This window comes from Gouania willdenowi, chromosome 5, assembly GCF_900634775.1.
Source record: "Gouania willdenowi chromosome 5, fGouWil2.1, whole genome shotgun sequence".
Classification (NCBI taxonomy): domain Eukaryota; kingdom Metazoa; phylum Chordata; class Actinopteri; order Blenniiformes; family Gobiesocidae; genus Gouania; species Gouania willdenowi.
The window spans coordinates 4,391,865-4,414,337 of record NC_041048.1 but is presented as its reverse complement, the minus strand read 5'-3'; the positions used below and the strand labels follow the sequence as shown (position 1 = coordinate 4,414,337).

Sequence of the window (22,473 nt, the reverse complement as noted above, 5' to 3'; positions counted from 1 at the left end):
ATATTTCCTTCTTTAAAGAGGATTTAGATTTTAAAAAATGTGTGTTTTTTTTGCAGATCCACAACTTGTCAGAGTATCTTGAAAAATCAGATTTCACCCTCCTGCTGCCCACAGATGAGGCCGTCAGGCAGCATTTCAAGGAGACAAATACCACAACCCTGGTGAGTCAATATAAACATTTTAATTTTTTTTCCAAGTTGTAGCAGAAAAGAGGCCATTTTTGATACACAAAGAGTAAACAGACTCCATTTTAGTCGTGTTTTAGTCCGGATCACTTCACTGGATCACTGCGCACACACCAGTCAGGTGACATGTGCACATGTAAAGATCTGTGAGCTCTTCTAAGACAGCATAGAGAAAGGAGAACATGAGGTCAGCTTCTATCCTTGACAGCACAGGCTTGGCTCCTGACACTGCTTTTAGTTGTTATGCTGCAAAGAAGTGGAACAAACTGCCAGCATCCAGTTCTTTAATCCAAGTTAAAGGCAGTATTTTTCTCAACTGCGTATGACTGAGAGGGAGATTTTCTATCGCTTTATTGTTGATTTAAGGTTTTAAAGCTGATTTAAATTTTCTTATTTATTTTTAAACCGTTAAATGTTTTCTGTTGCACTTTTTATTCATGTAAAGCACTTTGAATTGCCTTCTGTATGAAATGCGTTATACATATGCCGATATTGGAAGCTGAAAATGGAAGAAAAATAAAGAAGCGTAAAAATCAACTCATAGGCTACTCTCCTCAATAAATTTTCCATATCTAAAAAAGTATTAATCTGATCAAACTTAACATTTACAGTGTGCCTATTGAATAATTATATAAAAATTGATAAAGATTGTGTGGGATATCCTGAAAGTTTGTTGAAATGACATGGAATGACCCAGCAGCTTTAAAGTGAGGATTTTCAATCTTTGGTTCATCTATATTAGTGTTGTCACGATAAAGTCCTATGTGCTAAATCTTGCCGACATAAGCAACCAATTTGGTTACCGAGACGATTCTCCTTTCAATGAAAGTTGCGAAAATTGAGTGTTTTACGCATTTTCCTACAAAATGCGTGATTTTTTCTAATCCCGGTGTGTCATACTCATTTGACACCAAACGTTGTCAAACAACTATGACACACCTGATTTATAAGTTAGCAACAACACCTGGAAAGCTGTTGTGCTTTCACAAAGGAGATCGCTGTCATTTATCAGATGAAGATTAATCGACTGGTGCAAGCCCAATCTGTGTGTATGGAACCACTATGAATATCTTTAACATATTATTTTTCCACCTCACAAGGACGCTGACGTGTTAAAATACCACCTGATTCTGCGGGAGCTGCTCTACCCCGACCACATCTCTGACGGCACGCTGAAGAGCACGCTGCTGGGCGACGACTACCAAGTCCAGTTCCATCTAAACGAAAAGAATCAGGTAACAAAGGAGATTCAAGTTTGAAATGATTCCCTGCAAAGCACAAATAAGTGAAAAAAGAAAACTAAACTTAAGGCTGCTGGAGACGATATAAAGACATAGTGATTTTGCTTTGCCACGACAACGCAAGTGGGAATGTGAAAAATAATGTCTATTGTCAATGAACACAAGTTTGTGTTACATTCGTTGATGATTTAACAGAACTTTATTTAGAGTCACATTTCCAGACCAGAGGAGATTTGTAGCAATATTTTAAGCTAAAAATTCTGGCTGCAGCTGCAGGATTAAAGCTTTAACAGCAGTTTTTCCTCAAAGTTCATGAGCAGCAGCTGTCTCTCTCTAGCAGACCTAATCAAGCACTCTAGGGCTTGCAAAAGCAGCCTAATTTGCATTAGCATTTACAAATTATATATCATTATTGTGACCAAGCAGCAGAACATTTTGAATTTTGAATGGTGTAAATCGTTTGCATGCAGCATGACAAACAGGGTCACTTTAAATATTAATATACCTGTAAATGTATTTTGCCTGAGTGCACAAGGTACATAGATTTGTAGATTAGAAACTGAACAACATTTTGGTGCTAGAATTGTGTCTCTGAGTTTAAAATGAATGAGATATAGTAATTTATTTCAATTCAATTCAACTTTATTTATATAGCGCAATGTACGACAAAGTCATCTCAAAGCACTGAACAAAATATAAAGTCCATAGTAAGAAAGAAAGAACCCAAAAATATCCACATGAACAAGTATTTAATGACAGTGGGAAGAAACAACTCCCTCTTTTAAATTTTATTTACAGTAAAAGCAGAAAACCTAATATTACATAGCATATAGTATTTCACAAATTGTCACTGGTTGTCACATTGTCACTAAGCAGTGAAACGTTTCGATATTTAAATGGTTTAAGTTGGTTAAGCATTAGCGGAGTAATAGCAGGTGAAGATACGCTTTCCCACAACATTTGAGTCACTGTCGTCATTGTCTGGAGAAAAAACCCAAGAAATTACAGAGAGAATGAAGGACAAACACTTCTATGCATTCGTCTATGGGACTACACATCCCACAATGCAATGCATGCAACGTTGCCAGTAAGAGAGTGTTTACGGTGGATATCAAAACAAAGTTCCCAGCTGCAGTTTCAATCTTTTGCATCTTTGTTCCATTAAATTAGCTTAAATGTGTTGATCCATGAGGCCTCCACTGTGTCTTTATCTGATATGAATTATTGTCTCCAGCAGTTTTAAATGATAACTGTTGTTTTTGTGTTTTTCAATGTATTTGGTCAGGAATTTTCTAAATGTGTCTAAGTAATTGTTTCTCGTGGTTTCCCCCAGACAGTCGTGAACGACGTCCTTATTGATGGAACGTTCCACGTGACAGAATATGGCGTTTTGATCCTCGTCCCTCAGGTTCTCAAAGTTCGGCGGAATAGATGTGGGAAAGAGATCAGCCTGCAGGTCAATGTAAGGACAGAGAGAAGAGAGCGGTTAATAAGCAATAAGTGGAGGGAAGGATGGATGGTTAATGTTGATGCTAGCTAGTGCTAATGCTAAGTTAATATTAGCTAATGCTAATGTTAGCTAATGCTATCTAGTTTAATGCTCGACTAATGCTAGCTCAATCTAATGTTAAAGCAGTGTTCAATGACGCGGGCCAGCACCAACATACTCACTTGCGTTTTCTTCAGGAAATGCAAATATTTTAGTTGTGTTGTAAAATATATTGCTGTTGTAATCGTAATTGAATTGTAATTGAGTTCAGCTAATTGACTTTGCAAATTCTATAAAAACTGTCATTTTCAATTTAATCAAACACAAAACTTCGGAACCAAGTTATAGTTCTATGGCTTACCCACACGTAGTTAACAATTTTTTACATTAGGTTTACCTGCATTAAAAAAAAACAAAATTGAAATCGAGCAGTTCACTGACAGAAAAGGCTCAGAAGCCCACACCAAAAATATTAAAACCAATATTTTCATTGATTAGGAAGACTAACGATGATAGATAATATTTTGTAGTGTATTTTACAGCTGATTTAAGACAACATAAGACATGAGAGATGCTAACACAAGTGATTATTTGTAATTTAACTTTAGTAATTGAGAACATATTCGTAACTGACCTTCAGGGGGAAATTAAGAATTGTAATTTTTAATTGTAATTGTAAAAAATGCCGGTCAACGTAATAATAATTAAGTTGTAATTGAACATGGATAATTGAAGACGTAATTGTAACTGTAAAATGTAATTGACCCCAATCCTGGTTTTGATTGTCTTCCCGCTCTGATGCAGCAATGATGATGTTTCTCTCTCCATGGCTCTGTGTGTTCCTAGGGGAGGTGTACAGACTGTGAGGGGCTGCCTCGGTGTATCTTCACCTACAAACCGGTGAGAAAACTGTTAGCTTACACGTAATAGGGGCATAAACATGGAATTAATAAACAACAAACTATTTTCACTGACTAACCAGTGTATGCAGTAGAAGAAATGTTCACAGATGAAAGTATCATCATTACACAGTGTTTAGTTGTGTGCTAAGCGTTGATAATTGATGGATGGTGTTTTTTAGACGTGTTTCTTTATATTTTTGCTGTAGATCAAACCTCAGTTTCCGTCCAACATGAAATCCAACTGTAGATACCGGAAGCGCGTTGGATCCAGGAGGAAATCTGTGCCAGGCTGCGTCATCAAATGTCTTCAGCACACCAAGGTCAGCTGACATGGCAGCTCTTTCTTTATCCTAACTGATCATTGATTCATGTTAGCATTTAGAATAATGACCAGACTGAGCATTAATACAAAGAAAGACAAAGGCTTTTGTTTAATTTTATTGTTGTTTTGTATATTTTCCCAACATTTTAGTATCTTTTTGTCAGTTTGTGTTTCTGTTTTGTGTATTTTTGTTGTTCTTTTTTTATCATTTTGTTGTTGTTTTGTGTGTTTTTGGTGTCCTTTTGTGTGTTGTTATTGTCATGAAGTATTTTTGAAGTCATTTTGTGTGTTTTTGTTGCTGTTTTGTCTGATTTTGTTGCAGTTTTGTGTGTTTTTGGAAAAAGCACAGTAAGCACAGCAGTTTCTATACAATATTACAGTAAATGCTATAATAAAAACACAGTAATTGTTATGAAAAACACAATGAATGTAATAATAAGAACACAGTGAATGCTAGAACAAAAACCGTAATTGTGTCGATAAAAACACAGTAAATGCTATAATAAAATCACAGTAAATGCTATAATAAAAACACAGTAAGTGCTATAATAAAAATAAAAACAGTAAATGCTATAAGAAAAACACAGTAAATGCTATAATAAAATCACAGTAATTGCTGTAATAAAACAAAAGATTTCTGTTTGATAGGATCACTCCTGTTGCCCTGGTTACTATGGACACGAGTGCTTCAAATGCCCTGGAGAAGTCGGCAATTGGTGCTCCAATCACGGGGAGTGTCAGGACGGTAACTATGGCAACGGCGAGTGCCGTTGCTACGAGGGTTTCCATGGCACCGCATGTGAGGATTGTGAGCCGGGGCGTTACGGCGTCAACTGCTCTTCCAGTGAGTGCGCGCGCGCACACACACACACACACACTAATGCTAGTAATGATTCTACTGTGTAATCTTTGTCAGGATCCTGGGTTGAGAGGACCAGCCTTTCTTGACCTGTTACGATAAGCACCGAACAGGAAAAATAAGCCTTTACCAATCATTAATCATTAGTGCAGTGCACGTAGGAAGTATGCTATAGAAAAGTGGGAGGTTCAGTAGCTTTTTCATGGATGGTCAAATGAGGTTGTGTTTGAAGGTGGGACGTCAGCGACATTTAGGTTTGTTGTGAAATATGTAGAGTGATAACTATTGTGTATTCATATATGACATCGTCACTGTGGAGGTAGAACTGATGACATCATCACTGTGGAGGTAGGACCGATGACATCATCACTGAGTCCTTCGACCCAGGAGTTGGGGCGTGAGGGTGGGGCGCCCAAACAAATCTGACGTTGCACACCCTTGAACCAAACAGAAACCCATATTGACACTCTGATCCTGATCCGCAGAGATATTTAAGGAACACACACACACACACACACACACACACACACACACACGCACACATGCACATGCACACACACACACACACACACACACACACACACACACACACACACACACACACACACACACACACACACACACACAGATTCCTTGCTTTTATAGAGAGATTAAACCAAGCTTTGCTGAGTATTAATGCTTTATTTAACAGGTGCTCTCCTCTCATCTGCTGTTATATGGTTTAACTCATGGAATTTGATGTTTTTTCTGGAGAAATTCTGGCTTGGCTCTCAAACACTTAATGCAGTTACTCTTTACAGGCCTGTTACTTGTGTTAAAATTACATGTAATGAATTTTAATTACAAGCTAAGATGGTGTATAATTTAGGAAGTTTAAGGTAAGGTTTTTTTAAAAAATGCTTGTGAAGCAGCGCCATCTTGCCTCTTTCATGGGCTGGTTTCCATTCTTGGCCCAACATTCCTCCTCTGTTTAACAGGGCCTGTCCAAACTCAGATATCACAGTGATTATTTTTGATTGGATCAGCAGTCACTGAACGGCGTAGTGTTGATATTTCTGTTTACGACACATTCCAGGATTCACCGTTGCTCTATGGAGCCTCTTGGAAAGCTAAAAAAAAGTCACACATTTAGTTAATTCACATGTGTCGGTTCTGGACGTACGTGCCCGTATTTACCAATAACATGTCTTGTTGTAAACTCGCTCACCCATTTTTCTTTGGGACGGAGACGTTGTGACTCTGACTTTGATGCTGCTCCAGTAACAGCAGTGGTATTTTTCTGGTTGACCGTGGTTTGATACACTATGGCGTGAGGGAGTGAACTATGACAGAAACAAAAAGATAAATCTCTGTAATTCCTACTGTGTAATTATTGTTAAAAGTAGCATTTTGCCTGCATAACGACACTTTATATATTTTATTTCACAGGATCCACAATGTGGTTTCTGTCATTATATGCTAGGAGCTATGATTGTTTAATTTGGAATTTTTTTATTAAAAGATTGCAAGATATGGAATTGTTCTCAAGTCCTCTTAGTTTAAATTTAAAAGAGTCCAATACAATTACATGGATAAAATTTTACTGAATTTAAATTTAGCTGGTAAATTAATTAATTGAGTAAATGAATCATTAATTTCTTAATTCATTTATATTTTTATAATACATATGCAAACAAACAAAAATAAGAGAGAATAATAAGACGGATAACAAGATGAAATTGAATTAAAATGCAGTTAATTCACTAAACTGTGCATTTTTTCCATTTGTTTCAATGATTTCCTTAATGAAAAAGCTTTTGGTATATTTTAGGTCAAATGTTTCTGAGATACGAGTTGAGCGTTTTCAGGCTGAACAGTTTAAGCAGAGATATTAACATAAAAAGCAATGTCTTTATCATGTGCTTGTATTTCAGAGTGTGTGTGTAACCATGGGAAGTGTGAGGATGGTCTGACAGGAAGTGGCAAGTGTGTGTGCTACAAAGGTTGGAAAGGCACTTCCTGCTCCATAGGTGAGACACAAGTCCCTCCCACACACACACACACACACACACACACTGAAAGTAGGAGAATAAATGATTTGTCTCTAAAAAGACTTTTCTGTGTGTGATCCAGAGATCAAAGACGATTCCTGTGGAGGTGCGTGTGACGAGAACGCCAAGTGAGTCCCTCACCAACCGTTAGTCATGGATCCAACATGGGCTGATCAATTATTTGTTGAATCATTCATTCATTCATCTTTCAAGTCCAGTGTTTGCAGAACATTTAATTACTGTCATTTATATTTATTTAATAGAAAATAGAGCACAGTCATCTAATAGCACTCATCACATTTAATAATAAAAGTAATGTATTTTGTTTATTTTTCTCTTATTTTGTCATTCTGTCGATATTTTTTTCTGTCCTTTTGTGTGGTTTTTGATTCATTTACTGTTGTTTTGTGTATTCTGTCATTTTGTGAGTTTTTTGGAGTCATGTTATGTATTTTTGTTGTGTATTTTTCTCTCATTCTGTGAATTTTTGTTGTCCTTTTGTGTATATTCTATGATTTTGTGGGTTTTTTCGAGTAATTTTGTGCATTTTTGCTGTTGTTTGATACATTCTTTTTGTGTATTTTGTCATTTTGTGTCTATTTTTTGTTGTAAATCTTTGTAATTATGTTTTACTTGTGTTTTTTCTCCAATGCTGTGTGTTTTTAGAGTGAGTTTTTGTATCTAAAAAGATGGACATCTTTGCTGTTTTGTGTATTCTATCATTGTGTGCGTTCTAGAAGTGCTTTTGTGTATTTTTGTTATTTTGTGTGTTTTTGTTGTCCTTTTGTGTATTTTTCTGTATTTTCTTTCTTTTTTTTGGAGGCATTTTGTGTATTTTTGAAAGTTTACTTTTGGGGGCTGCACAAAATTAGACCAAGGACCACTTGTTGCCCCCGGACCACCAGTTGCCTATGTTGTTAATATAAGATGCTACTTGATAATTAAGGGGTTTGTGTGTTAATGGAAGAATTTCTACCTTCACCAAGAAGTTTGTTTTTGTTGGTGTTTTTTTCATTTATTTGTCTGTGAACATTTTAACTCATAAACAGCTAAACAGATTTTAAATGGCATTTACAGGAAATATCTGAAATGGTATAAGGAACTAGTGATAATGTTTTGGGGATGGTTTGGAATAATATTCTTAGTCTGCATCAATTTGAATAATGGATAAATCCCTCTGTTCAGCTCTTTGAGCTGGTTCTACACCTCCTCCTGCTGGTGGCTTTTCACACGTTCTAGTCATAACTTCTGTTCTACTTCCTGTTTTGATTGTACAACGGCACATCCACGTGCTAGACATTACTTCCAAGCCTTTAGGGCTTATGCTACGAAGCTAGATAATTATATTATGGATTTATCTCCGTTAGCGGGCTTCGCCTAACCAAACATTCTCCATCAGACAGAAGCTGTCCTACAAAGATTGATTACAACAAGCTAAGTTAAGTGAGTTGATTTCAGCCTGGCTATGTGCGTGATTACAGCATCAATTACAATCACGGATAAACTGGACAGCAATTTACGTCACATTTGAAGAATAATTCTTTAAAAATATTAAGAATTTAAATAAATAATTCAGACCAAAAACAACATTGTTGCTGCAGTAAAAGCAGGAAGGGATGAATGATGTAATTGATGATGCTTAAATTAGTGAGATTATAAACGGAGATTAAACAGACACTCTGATCAGTTTCACTGTCACTTTTACATTGTCTGTGGCTCTGATGCTGCGTTCTTAGAGATCAGCCTACATCATACGGTGGAATATATTTATATTTTATATTATCATACAGGACTGAGGCTCTCAGCGTCACCACAGAATGCATGAATTAATTAATTAAATATTTTATTGGTCTGAAAGCGCCCAACGTACGCAGGCTTTATCAGCTGACTAATGTAGATCAGTCCATCAGATATAAATCTCTATGTTTCCTATTGGATGTCATAAGTAAATGCAAGGATTGCGTTGATATCTAAATATTCTCTCTCCTGTCAGCGTCACATCTGATCTATGCAGCGACGTGTTCACACAATGATCCTCTTTTTATTGGTCAGGAGGCGGGGTTTTAGTACTTGCTTAGATCCTAGCCAGAACTAAACCTGGTCCCGACCACGTTAGTCGTTTAGCCTAAGTTACCATGATGATTTAGCTCCGTAAGACGTTAGCCAGCTTTGTAGTATAGCACACACTGGTTAAATCACGGTAGTTAGCGTGATAAGAGGAAATCTAGCTTTGTAGTACAGGCCCTTAATGTGTGAATGATCAGGCTCACTGAACCAGATAACTGCCAGTTATCTGCAAGGAGGAGATTTGGAGCTTGGGGGAGGTTTGCGCTCTCTGACTGCTCTTGTTAATTCTGTTTTCAATGTTACAGGAAATAGGAAAAAGGACGTGATACAAGGGGAAATAGGCTCTCAGCTCTTTGTAGCTGTAAAAGCTCTGTTTAATATGAGAGGCTTTTATGTCTTCAAGGCAGGGTTGGCGTTTTAGTACCTGGTGTTTGCTTTTCTGATTTCATTGGTTGAATAGAGCTGTAAATAGTCTTTATTGTCACAAAAGAAAAATATAATAGTGTTACACATTGCTCCAAAAAAACTTAAATTTGCATAAAATGTTTTTTTAATTACAGTGTCAAATTGATGTTTAAATGTTTTTGATTTAAAAAAAAAAAAAAAATCCTTACATCACTGTACCATGTCATTATGACCTTGATATAAGCTGTAATTTGTATTCATCAAGCTGAGGGTTGAATAAACGTACACACGTTTATCGATTGACTAATTTGTGGACTGTTGCAGTTGTATCACAGGACCGAAAGGATCAGCTGCTGCCTGTTTGTGCGTGGCTGGATATGAAGGGAACGGGACCTACTGCAAAGGTAAAGAACTCCACCTATTAGTATTTACACACACAAATGCACAAAGGAAGGATTCTCACTTTCTTTATCTCACTCCGTGTGCCACGCAGAGCTGGACTTGTGCAGCAGGTCGAATGGAGGATGTGCAGAGTTTGCCACGTGTAAGAGAGTGTCAGCAGGAGAGAGGACGTGCACCTGTAAGCAGGGCTACACCGGAGACGGGATCGTCTGCCTTGGTAACAACCTGTCTCCTGTTAGTCATTCACAACTTTAGTTTTGTTTGAAATGAAATTAGTGTTGAATTATCGTCCCCAAATTACTGTAATTTGTCTTTAAATTATGACTGCAGATTAATTTGTAAACAAAAAACAGCATTAATACCCAAAATGATCAGAACAGACACAAAACGACAACAAATGCACTTACAATGAGAGACAAATACACAAAATTATCAGAACAGACACAAAATGACAACAAAAGTAACAAAAATGCACATAACTACAACAAAAACACATTAAATGAGAGAAAGATACACAAAATAATCCACACACTTAAAACCATGTCGAAAATGTCAACAAAAATGCACATATTGATACCAAAAACATAAGGGGGGTATACTACGAATCTAGATTACCTCTTATTGCGCTAACTTCCGGGACTTAATCAGTGTGTGCTGGACTACAAAGCTTGCTGGAGCTTAATCACTATTGTAATTAATGCTGAACAGCTAACCTGGTCGTGACCAGGTTTTGCTCGTCTTGGATGTTAGCGAGACCTAAAGCCCCGCCTCCTGACCAATCAGATCGCTTAGAAAACGACCTGCCCATTGTTAGATGATCCTGGTTGGTGCAAATCTGACAGCTGAGTTTAAGGAAGAAGATTATTAATTATAAATACGATCCTTTCATTTACGATGACATCCTTTATGAAAGATATAGATTTATATTTAATGGACTGATCTACAGTCAGCTGTTGAAGCCTGTGTGTTGATCCGTGCGCGCGGACAGCTGAAGTCATTCCTTCATTTATTTATTAATTCACTGGGGCTGACATTATCAGCAGGAATATGGACAATGTGCTCTCATCCCAGTGTGTGTGATAGAGGTATTCTTGAATAGAAACACGTGTGTGCTGTAATAAAGTTTAACTGCAGAGCACTGTTCGTTTATCATCCAAAGGATTATTCTAGTAAATAATCTCACGCTTTTACGCATTCACAGTGTCAGCAGCTTCCTGCCTGGGTTCTCTCATTCCTGCCTTTTCTGTAACAACAGGGTTGTCTTTGGTTCGAATTATGGATTTTAATTATTCATCATTTTAAACTTCAGCAACCTGGTCGGTACCAAGTTATGAAGTGGATCAGATCTGAGCGAGTATGAAAGCTCCGCCTCCTGCTGTGAACTGCACTAACTGTGTTGCTCTTTGCTGTCATCATGGATTTATATTCATTATATTTGTTTAGGTTCAGAAGCTGTTCCTCCATTCATTGTAAAGACGCTCAGTCTGCCAGTTCTCTCCATTGATTGGTCAGATGCTACAATCTCCACCCCTTTCATGTGCACATAGCGAGGCTGTAATCACTTGGCTTAAATTAGCGTGTTGTGATCATAAGTGATCGAAGTTTGCAGTACAGCTTGTGTCTGAGACGGAATGTTTGGTTAGTTCAAGCCAGCTAATGGGATTAATCCAATCTAGATTCGTATTATACCCCCAAAAAACAACAACAAAATGACCAAAAAGTCAACAAAAATGCACATAACGATAAACACTTTAAATTAGAGAATGATGCACAAAATGATCCAAACACGCGCAAAACGACAACATAAATAACAGAAATATCAACAAAAATGCACATAATGACAACAAAAACATATAATATGACAGAAAAATACATAACGATTATCAGAACACACACAAAACAACAACAAAAATAACCAAAATGATAACAAAAAAGCTCATGACAACCAGTGTTCTGCCAGTTACTGAAAAAAGTAACTAGTTAACGTTACTAGTTACTTCATTAACAAAGTAACTCAGTTACTATTTTGATTACTTACACCAAAAAGTAATACGTTACTGGAAAAAGTAACTTTTGAGATACTTAGAATAAAAGAATGTATTTATTTTGGGTCATTTGTGTCCATACAGCTTCATATTAGTGCTGTAATAATATAATAATCCACTGTTGATCAACTGCTATTAAACAACCATAAATGATGTGCATATAAAGCACAAAACAGCTTCTCCAAAATGAAAACAGTAATTTTTCATCCTCAGCACAGTAATGTAAAGTAAGCTGTGCATATTCCAGGTGCACATTCTGCTGTTAAAAATGCTTATAAAAATAAATGTGGTAAAACTAATTCACAGCATTCTTCTCAGCGACACAATGCTAAACATATCAGGCTAATGAGCTGCTGTTAGCAGTGACTCAGCAGTTGCGACAGGCTGCTTATTTACAGCTGTTCTGTCCCTGGATAACAGTCACAGTCCGTTAAAATCCAGTCGCAGCGTTAGCTTAGCTTCACTGATGCATCTTTTGGAGACAAAAATAATGCGCGTATGTCCACTCTGAGAAGCTTGTCCTGTTCTCGCTTTGACTCGCCATGATTGGTGCACGTGATGTAAACGGAAACACGCTGACAATTCTTCTTCTTCTACTGTTTTACCGTGTTTGGCACGGCATCCTGCAAAAATATGGAGCACTACTGTAAACAGGCAGTACACTGCAGCTAGCAAAGTAACGGACAAACGCACCATATTGTAATGGTAATGGCGTTATTTCTTTAGAAAAATATTGCGTTACAGTACTAGTTAGGGCAGTAACGCATTACTGCCCAACACTGATGACAAAAACATAAATTGAGAGAAAAACACAAAAATTATCAGAACACACACAAAACAACAACAAAAATGCCCAAAAAGACAGCAAAATCATTAAAATGACAATAAAAACACATTTATTCTTTCCTCTGCTCAGATTTGTCATTATTCTAAATGCTGACATGGACGTTTATAATGTGAATCTTGGATCAGACAGTCACATTTTGGTGGCCCCCGCCCCCACTGTGATAAAAGTAGCACGTCTCTGTTTTACTGCATTGATATTATGAAAATGTGTTTTATTTTCAGAGTTTGATGGCTGTCTGGTAAACAATGGAGGCTGCCACGAGGACGCAGAATGCATCAGAGCCGGCCCTAACATTGTAAGAAACTCCATGTTTCTGGGTTTGATTCCTGTGTTGTGTCTGAGGTCAGGTTTGTGAAGTCTCATCCTTCATAGGACTTAAAAGTGGAGTCTATATGAAGTCAATAGCATCCATCGATTATCAAAATATTAATTTTTTATTTTCAGTTACTTATTACAGGGATGTAGGATAAAAAAATAAGGGAATTAAAGTCCACTTATTCACATCTACAGCTTTTCACTGTGAGATTGGATTAAATCCCTTTTATTACTATCGTAGAAATAAATATTTGATCAAAATCAAATATTTATCATTTCTTTTCATATCATTTATATTCCACAATATCTGAGCAAGAATGGATATTTTCCTTGTAATTGTCATAAAGTAAAATTTCAAACCAGTGCAAATGTATGCAATGAAATAATAACTAGATAATGTTAAAGTGTAAACGGAAATTAAAAGCAGCAACGTTGTACTAGCCACAAGTCATAATTATGTGACTTTTGGACAAAAATTGATTTGAATGAATGACAAAAAATGCTTAAGCATAAATTGGGTTTATTTAACATTTTAGAGCTTAAAAAGAGGTCTTTACAAAACACATTATTTTGCACCATATTATTTTAATTTCCTTTTAAAAATGGGACTACTTTACAGTTTTAGAGCCTGTTCCACCATCTTGAAATCACGTTATTGATGATGTCATATGGCCCCACTGCCTGTAAATGTCCCATTGTTTTCTATTGGAGTGAAACATTCAGCCTGATTTTTAGATCATTTAGCAGCTTTTTAGGTCAAAATGACAACTTGCGCTGCTTTTGGTTGCTCTAAATCAGTGGTTCCCAAACTTTTTTTCTGGTGACCTGTTTTTTTTTTAAATTACAAGCCCTCGTGACCCAATTAACAATAAGCCTCTTGTATAAACTGTGAGAGAAGAGAATGTGTGCATAAACTAACATTCCTGACTATTTTCATCACCATTGCTCCATCACCTTATCTTATCTTGAATAGGTAAACCAACAATTTTGTTTCATGGATGTGTTATTGAAAACATACACGTTAGATACTTTACAGTCACACCAAATAAAAGCTTTTAGGCAGAATTAAAGGTTCAGTCTGAAACTCTTATAAAAGTGACCTTTTATCATATTTGCTAAAGCTGTCACTATGTAAGGACAGCTTTTCATGAAACTAGTAGTTTATGTGAAAAAACAGGCTCATTGAGCCCCGCCCCCTGCTGCTCCTGCAGCCTTTGGCAGATTGCCAGAATGCACCGCGATTGAGCAAAAAGAACAAATCAGAGCCAGGATTGTGTTTAATGGGCTGCTGTAAGTGACACTGTGTTGTTGTTGCTGCTGCTGTTGTTGAGGTGTGTGCACATTGAGAGCACTGCAGTAATATGCTTTTAACAGAGCATGTTATATTATATGAAAATTAGGACGTAATGCAATGGATATGTCGTAAACTTTGTCTGTGGGACCCGGGTGGAACGAGTGGAGCTACCCTAATATTGCAAATTTATTTGGCGACAAAAAAAATCTTGTGCGATCCAGTCTCTGGGAATCAGTGCTCTAAATAATCAAGACAAGTAAAAGATGCCGATGTAAACCTCTTTAGTTTTTTGAAAGAAAATAAAAAGTTTCAACTCTGCAGATTGGTAGTAGACAATCAAGCAGAAAAGAAAAGCTCTCCTAAGGGACCTTTACTCTCCCTTAAACAATGCGTGGCTGATGCTCTTGAGGCTGAAGTTAGAGTAAATAAAGTTTTTTTTGGCATCTGGTTCCTCTGACTTGGTATGTGCGGCGAACTGCAAGCGATCTGCTTTCAGTTCGTGCGCTGTCTGCCCCACATATAAAATAGATAAATAGCTTGTAAACCTAAGAGAAACATTATCTAAGGTGGAAAGAACAGACGCAATTCATCTGCAGTCTAGACGTGTGTCTGTCTGCTCTGATCAGCTGCAGTACAGCTGCTTGTGTGTGCGGAGCAGCTCTGAGCCTCTTACTGTCCTCACAGCAGTGAGTGATATGTGCTTTCATGTCTCTAAATCATCAGAAAATGATCCTATAACAGAAGATAAAGTCCGTACATTTGTTACTAGTCTCTATGGTGAAAACAGTCGCTAAGAGCTCCACAGTGTGCGCATTTGTGCAAGTGTTCAAAAGAATGGTAAAATGGTAAATGGACTTGATTTTATATAGCGCTTTATCACCACACTGAAGCAGTCTCAAAGTGCTTTACACATCAGCTCATTCACCCAGTCACTCTCACATTCACACACCAGTGGGACAGGACTGCCATGCAAGGCGCTAGTCGACCACTGGGAACAACTTAGGGTTCAGTGTCTTGCCCAAGGACACTTCGACACATAGTCAGGTACTGGGATCGAACCCCCAACCTCTCGATCAGAAGATGACCCACTACCACCTGAGCCACGATCGCCCTGGCTCAGGTGGCGACCGTGGTAAGTTTTGATCAGGAGGGGAGGGCGGATCGCCTCACGATTCTGCATACTGCAGCATTAAGGACAGTTGAAGACACACAAACCCTTCTATCCTCAGGGTTATTCTTGGGTTAATTGACACATATGCAGGCTGGTAGCACTCCAAAATATCTGTGCAAAATGATTAATAAAAAAGGTTTTCCCCTGAAAACAATTATTTTACAAAGTGTTTTGGGAACACTTTGGGAACACAATTTTGGGAAACCAGTTCCTGATTTTAGGATTTTGGTTCCAATAAGGAAATCAGGCAGCAATTTTTTTTAATTTTTTTTTATTTATTTTTTTACTTGTCTGCACATGCTGTCAAAGGTCAACACCACAGGAAGTGCAATCATTATGAGACAGCAATGCATATTTTGTTATTGCAATAAAATACATTGATTTATTTTATTGCTATTATTAATTGTGACCATCACCAGCCCTCCCTAAGGAAGGGTAAGAAATCTTTTATTATAGGGAGGATATAAAAAGGGAGAGCAGTGTTACACCTAAGTGGAGGGGGAGGGGGAAGGGGAGGGGAAAGGGAGCAGGGAGAAGAGACTCAAGGCAGGAAATAGAAAAGGTGGGGAAGAATAGACTGTTTTGCAGTGAGGGTGAGATGTGAGGTTGTAGAATATATTGTGCTTATTATGTTGTGTAATCCAGCCAGTATGGTGACAAGTGTGAAGCTTAGCTATAATGGTGGTGGCTGTGGACAGGGGGAATGAGTGAATGGTAGTACCTAAAGTATTTGGGATTAACGTGTCTAAGGTTAAGCCCAGTATGAGTTTTATCCCACATCCCAAGGCGTGCCAGTGCATCGTATACCAGAAAAAAAAAAAAAAAAAAAAAAACGCTACTGCAAGCCCAGGAACTGCCCTGGGCCCGCAGATGCAGCCAGGCCAGCAGAAAGAGCGGAGGCCAGGGAGCCCCAGGCAACCCCCCAGATGCCCCCAAGATCCCAGGCCGAGAGGCAGCCTCCGCCCCCCCATACACACATCCGAGGAAGCCCCAATCAGGCAGCAATTTTAACCTTTTACATCTTTTTTCTCCAAGTAAATGATCTTCTATTTATTGATTTTTGAGGCCTACATTGCAATTAAACGTAAGACATTCCAAAGAGGGGGTTGACTGGTGTAAAGGCTTTGCTTTCTGAGAAAAATAATGTCACATTTCAAATGTCATCGTTGCTTTTTAAAATGAGTGAATGTATGTTTTCATGCGTTGATAATTTACCAAATAATTGCATCTTTTTCCAAAACGGTCCGTGGAAAACCTGAATGCAGGTTCCCTCTGCTCAACATGAAGGAAGGACCCCGTTGGGTTTTTAACTTCACCTCTGATTTCATTACGTTTGAATCATTCTAATCTTAAACCTGGTCTGCAGATACGTGATAGTCTTAAGTCTGGAGGAGCTCAGCAGACACCAGAGCTTATGTCTTTTTCAGGACGGACAGGCTGTGCTCAGAGGGAGGGAGCACACGAATGGATCAGCCCTTCTCGTAAACAACAGTTTTTCTTTCTCTCTGCAGACGTCCTGCAGGTGTAAAATGGGCTTCCAAGGATCGGGGCGATTCTGTTACCCTGTGAACCCTTGCAGATTAGTGAGTCTGTTGTTGTTTTCAGTCCTGTGACAGAATTCAAATTGAGCCAGAGACCCCCAAAATAAAGGTGCCAGAGACCAGGGACCCCCACTGTACCTGAAGGTGGTTGTGGAGACAGGGTCATCTATAAGGGGAAATAAAGGGGAGAGATTTTTGGGTCCATCTATAAAGTCAGCAAAATTATGGTCCATTGTTCTATGAATCTGTGATAACCACATTTATTTATTTATTTATCTGAATAATATTCACTGTTATCCAAGAAGTTAATTTTTACTTGGCCATAGTATATAGTCATCTTAAAGATGTAAAATCTTGTTTTAATCAGAAATAAAATGGGTTAAAAGTGAACAAAAATGGTGGAAAAGGAGGTGAAATGGGATTTTTGAAAACCAGAGAAATTGGTTAAAAGTTGCAAACTAGAGTGGCCAAAAAATAGAGAGACAAATTGGTAAAAGGGATTCAAAGGTTCCTTATTTGAGAAGTTAGTATGAAACATTAGTTTAAACTGGCATTTAATGGGCATGAAAATTTGTGAATGTGGTTAAATTGGCACAAAATATGGTGAAAAGAGGTTAAGTGACAATAATGGGTTGGAAAAGTAGTGGCAAGGGCCAATGTCTTGCAACTGGAAAAAATTTACAGTAAAGGCATTGAAATTTGATGGGGAAGTTGCAAAAATGGGAGTAATGTAGCAAAAAGGCATTAAAAGTAGCTTTTGAGTACTTACTTACCACATTCAATGGTAAAAATAAGAAAAAAAAATGGGCTCAAATCTTTTTTTCTTGAAGGCATCTAGCGACACCCTCCCAGTGTCTCCTGACCCAAAGGTTGAGAACCCCTGCTTTGGGCTACTATTACCAGTTTTCTTTAATTTAATCATGGAAAACTCAATAAATGAGTAACTTTGTAGCTGAATGTATCAGAAAAGAGAGAATGTGATGTTGGGGAAAGCCATTATTGAAGCGATGCCTGCTATGGTTCTGTGTAGAACAACGGTGACTGTAGCAAGTACGCCCGCTGTGTTTATCTGGGGAAAGGACAGAGGAACTGCACCTGCAACAGAGGCTACATGGGGGACGGGATTCAATGCAGAGGAAGCACCAACACTGTGAGACACGAGACTCCCAATGACTCCCAAACAGCTGTTCCTTAATAAGCTAATGTGTGTGTTTTCCTTCTGAAACAGGAACTTGTGAGGCAACCCGAGAACGCCTCCATTCGACGGATGATGTCAGTAAGTTGATGCTGGTCACTGGGAATGATAATTTTCTCATTGTCATTAACATACACATAGAACTTGTTTGTGCAATACACATCATGGTATATGCATTATACATCATCACAACAGTAGCACCTTTCAATCACATGCTAGTCATTAGCGTTAGCATGCAATTTACTTATAAAGGTATGTTCTGCAGCTGCTATTGTTTTCAACTGTCAGTATTTACAACTTAATGTGTATTTTAATACCACATCGTTTTAGCGGAATTAAAAATGCAAAGAAAAAAAACATACTGATTTCAGCAAAATACACAAAATGACCACAAAAGCACACATGAATTACAGCAAATATACAAAATGACAACCAAAATACACAACATGACTCATCATAACACACTCAAAACAGCTTAAACACACAGAATGACTCCAAAAACACAAAACAACAACAGAAACCCTCCCTCAAAAAGACAACAAAAATACACAAAATGACTCCAAAACCACACAAAACAACAACAGAAACATGAAAATAACATAAAGCCTCCCTCAAAAAGACAACAAAAATACACAAAACAACAACAGAAACAAGAAAATAACAGAGAGCCTCCCTCAAAATGACAACACAAATACACAAAATGACTCAAAACAACAACAAAAACACACAGAATGACATTAACAAACCACAAAATGAATCCAAAAACAGACAAACTAACAGAATAATCCTCAAAATGATGACACGTGCATTCAAAACAATTTGTTCTTGTATTAAAGCTCATTCTAAATGTTGACATGAATGTTGATAACGTGGCCCTCACATTTTTGTAAAATATTATAATATATAAACTTCTTGTAGTTTTCTTGTACCTTCTTAGAAATGTATGAAAATATTATATTTCTAATTGAAAAGTTTAAATAACGAACATTATGTGTGGTAAATTACTAAAACCTACTGTCACTTTGTTTTCTCAATGTGTCTCAGGGATCTGATATTTCAGGCTTTTTTGGCACTGGACCGTTCACTGTTTTCTCCCCGATGGAAGACAGTGATTCTGCTGTAAGTGTTATTTACTTTTTTGTTTTTACCTCAGTTATTAACACACTGCATCATAACCCTGATCTGTAACTGAGACCAACAACAAGCTTTTTGTGTGCAGACCGTCATGTGGAAGCAGAACGGACGCCTCAATGATCTCCTTAAAAACCACATCGTTACCTGTGAGGCTCTGACTCTAAGCGACCTTAAAACCACCAAGCGCGTCATCTCATTATCTGGATACGAACTGCACTTCAGCCTGCAGCAGGTGGCACGCACACACACACACAGACATTTTGACACATTGAAGAAATATGCATTATGTATTTTCACAACAGTAACACTTTTTAATCACATGCTAGTCAATAACATTAGCATTAAATTGACTTATAAAGGTATATTCTGCAGCTGCTATTGCTTTCAGTGATGACATATTAATGAGTATTTTACCACCACGTCATTTTAATGGCATTATATTTTTTTTTTATAGCAGATGTCAATAAAAATGAAAAGAGCAACTAGCGGCTCAGGGGCCACTTGCAGCCCTTGGACTAATTTTGTAAATTCACAAATTGCTCAAAATGGCTCGAAATATACCCAAAAAAACAAAAAAAAAGATTACAGCAAAATACACAAAGTTTACAAAATCACTCCAAAAACATACCAAATTACGAAAGACCAACAAAAATATACAAAATGACCATAAAAGTACACATAAATAACAGAAAATATACAAAACAACAGAAAAATCATTGTGTAAATTACCAACTGTAATTAACTTAAATTGATCAAACACCTCTTGATTCTTTCACAATCCTACATTTTCACTCAAATTATTTCATGAAAAATCCCCCAAATTAATTAAAATTGGCCACAAAATTAAAGAAATTTAAGTGAAGGTCCTGCAGGGACTGATGTCTGTCACTTATTGCTGTATGGGGCACCGATTGTAAAGTTGCGCATGCTAAAATTAACAATATTTGTGAAATTTGTGACTTTTTTTTTCTCATAAAAATATTATCTTAAATCTAAATGTTAAAATAATAAATCTAAATCTAATTGTTTAATCTAAATATTTAAATGTGTACATTTAAATATAAATGTTAAATCTAATTGCTAAATGTCAAATGTAAATGTTAAATCCAAATGTTAAGTCTAAATGTTAAATGCTAAATCTAAATGGTTAGTTTGCATATTAGCTAAATATTTTATGGAAGAAAAAAAAAGTACAAATATTGCTGGTCAAAAAGTTGCTGTCTATGTTAGCATTCACAACTCTACAATTGGCGTCACATAATTGCTTGCATATTTTTAAATGCCTTATATACTTTATATATAATCATTAATAATAGTATGATGATATACAGTATTATCATATTAATACTGTATATCATATAATGTATGTGATCATATACAGTATTATCATAATATTGTATATCATTGATACATGGAAGTACAAACTAGAGCATATTAAAACTGAAATGACTCATTTTTCCCGCCTATAATCTGCGGCCCACCTGAGATTAAACTGTTCCCTCTTTGGCCCCTGAGCTAAAATGAGTTTGACACCCCTCATACAGTATAAAGTATTAAAAACACATTCCTCTGCATTGTGATGTAACTTTTCTCTATTAAAACAGTGAACAGCAGCAGCCGTCGCAGTAGCAGCACAGTGGTGCAGTGTGTGGTAGATTTGCATGTTCATCATGCATGTATAGAACCTAGTCTTGGTTGATAAATGTGGCGGCACGCTCAGTCTGAGACGCTCGAGTAACCCTAACCTACGAGACATATATCATTATATCAACACAAAGCAAAAACCAAACGACCTGGAGAAACATCTGATTATAAGAAGGAATACAAGCCTTAAACAAAGCCTAACGCTACTGATTGATATTTAAATGTATGTTTATATGTTCTATAATGAAGGGTTTACTGTGTGTTAACCAGGAAGCTGTGTTTTGTCGTCCTCTCAGCCTGTGATGTGATAAAAGAGGTCACTTTGTGTCTCATTAGTTGTTGGAGAACAGCAGCCGTGCTCAGCGTTATTAGGTAATTAGGTCCGTAATGGTTTGAGAACTCGGTTTAACTCGTTTGAACGAAGCTTTAAAGGGTAAAGTTTAATAGAAATTTAAAGCTTTATCTGTTGGCAGAATCCCACATTTTTATGCATGTATTTTTCAAAAACAGGCAAGGGCACACAGGTTTACCTAGTGCAGGGGTCTGAACCCCTAGTGTTATTGCCCAGTTAGCGAAGAGCTCCGCCTCTGCAGGAGTGTTGGTCGTCCACGGTCTTCTCCCTTCAGTCTTCTCCGTCTCAAAGCGTTCACTGGAATATAAAGCAGGTGTGATTAATCACATGCACTACACCTGTGATCAATCACAGACGACTTTGGCTGTGTTGGAAATGTCATACTAACGTACTATTCATACTAAGTCTGTACGTCAAAGTTAGTACTGTGTTCACATTAGATACTATGAAAAGCAGAGGTGGCAAAAGTACTAGTCTACAGTACTCAAGTAAAATATATATATATATATATATAGATACTGGAATAAAAAATTACTCTGGTAAAAAGTATTGAAGTACACTACCGGTCCAAAGTTTTTGAACACCACACTTTTTCCAGTTTTTACTGATAATTATTCAGTTTATTGTGTCATTGCACTGTGAAATGAAAGCATAGAACAAATATAAGCAATTTGAGTTGAAAAATAAATCATGGAATGAATTCATAGACCAAAATGTATTCTGAACTTTTGACTCATCAAAGTACAGTGTTCCAACACAGCTTTTATGCAGGCAGAGAGGGTTGGAAGTAACCAAGAACAGTTGGAACACCTGTAGGAATTATAGCACCAGCTTCCAAGGCTGATTCAACCTTCATTGCTGCAGAACAACTTTAAATTGTTAACCCACTTTGTGTTCCCTGAAAAAGGCCTATTTATATAATTATGATTATATAATGTACATTATTTTTCAGTGTTGGGTAACCAAACCTTTTTTTTTAACCTTTGGCTGTTCAGTACTTACCTTTGTACCATTTCAAGCTATTCACACGACT

The 22,473-nt window shown here is 37.2% G+C and overlaps 1 protein-coding gene across 3 annotated transcripts in view; it reads left to right on the top strand.

The window, feature by feature from the left end:
* Window positions 1–22,473, top strand: part of stab1 (stabilin 1) — a 105,639-nt gene that overhangs the window by 40,315 nt on the left and 42,851 nt on the right. For all 3 annotated transcript variants that reach the window (XR_003674065.1, XM_028446302.1, XM_028446301.1), the window contains 16 exons: window positions 57–161; window positions 1,286–1,420; window positions 2,760–2,888; window positions 3,762–3,815; window positions 4,024–4,137; window positions 4,788–4,983; window positions 6,912–7,007; window positions 7,111–7,156; window positions 9,825–9,904; window positions 9,994–10,119; window positions 13,016–13,089; window positions 17,086–17,157; window positions 18,146–18,265; window positions 18,344–18,391; window positions 19,355–19,429; window positions 19,530–19,676. Coding sequence is in view for 2 of the 3 variants with exons in the window: in XM_028446302.1 (XP_028302103.1) it covers window positions 57–161; window positions 1,286–1,420; window positions 2,760–2,888; window positions 3,762–3,815; window positions 4,024–4,137; window positions 4,788–4,983; window positions 6,912–7,007; window positions 7,111–7,156; window positions 9,825–9,904; window positions 9,994–10,119; window positions 13,016–13,089; window positions 17,086–17,157; window positions 18,146–18,265; window positions 18,344–18,391; window positions 19,355–19,429; window positions 19,530–19,676 (1,617 nt within the window). In the remaining variant the exon portion in view is untranslated. The remainder of the gene's footprint in view (window positions 1–56; window positions 162–1,285; window positions 1,421–2,759; window positions 2,889–3,761; window positions 3,816–4,023; window positions 4,138–4,787; window positions 4,984–6,911; window positions 7,008–7,110; window positions 7,157–9,824; window positions 9,905–9,993; window positions 10,120–13,015; window positions 13,090–17,085; window positions 17,158–18,145; window positions 18,266–18,343; window positions 18,392–19,354; window positions 19,430–19,529; window positions 19,677–22,473) is intronic.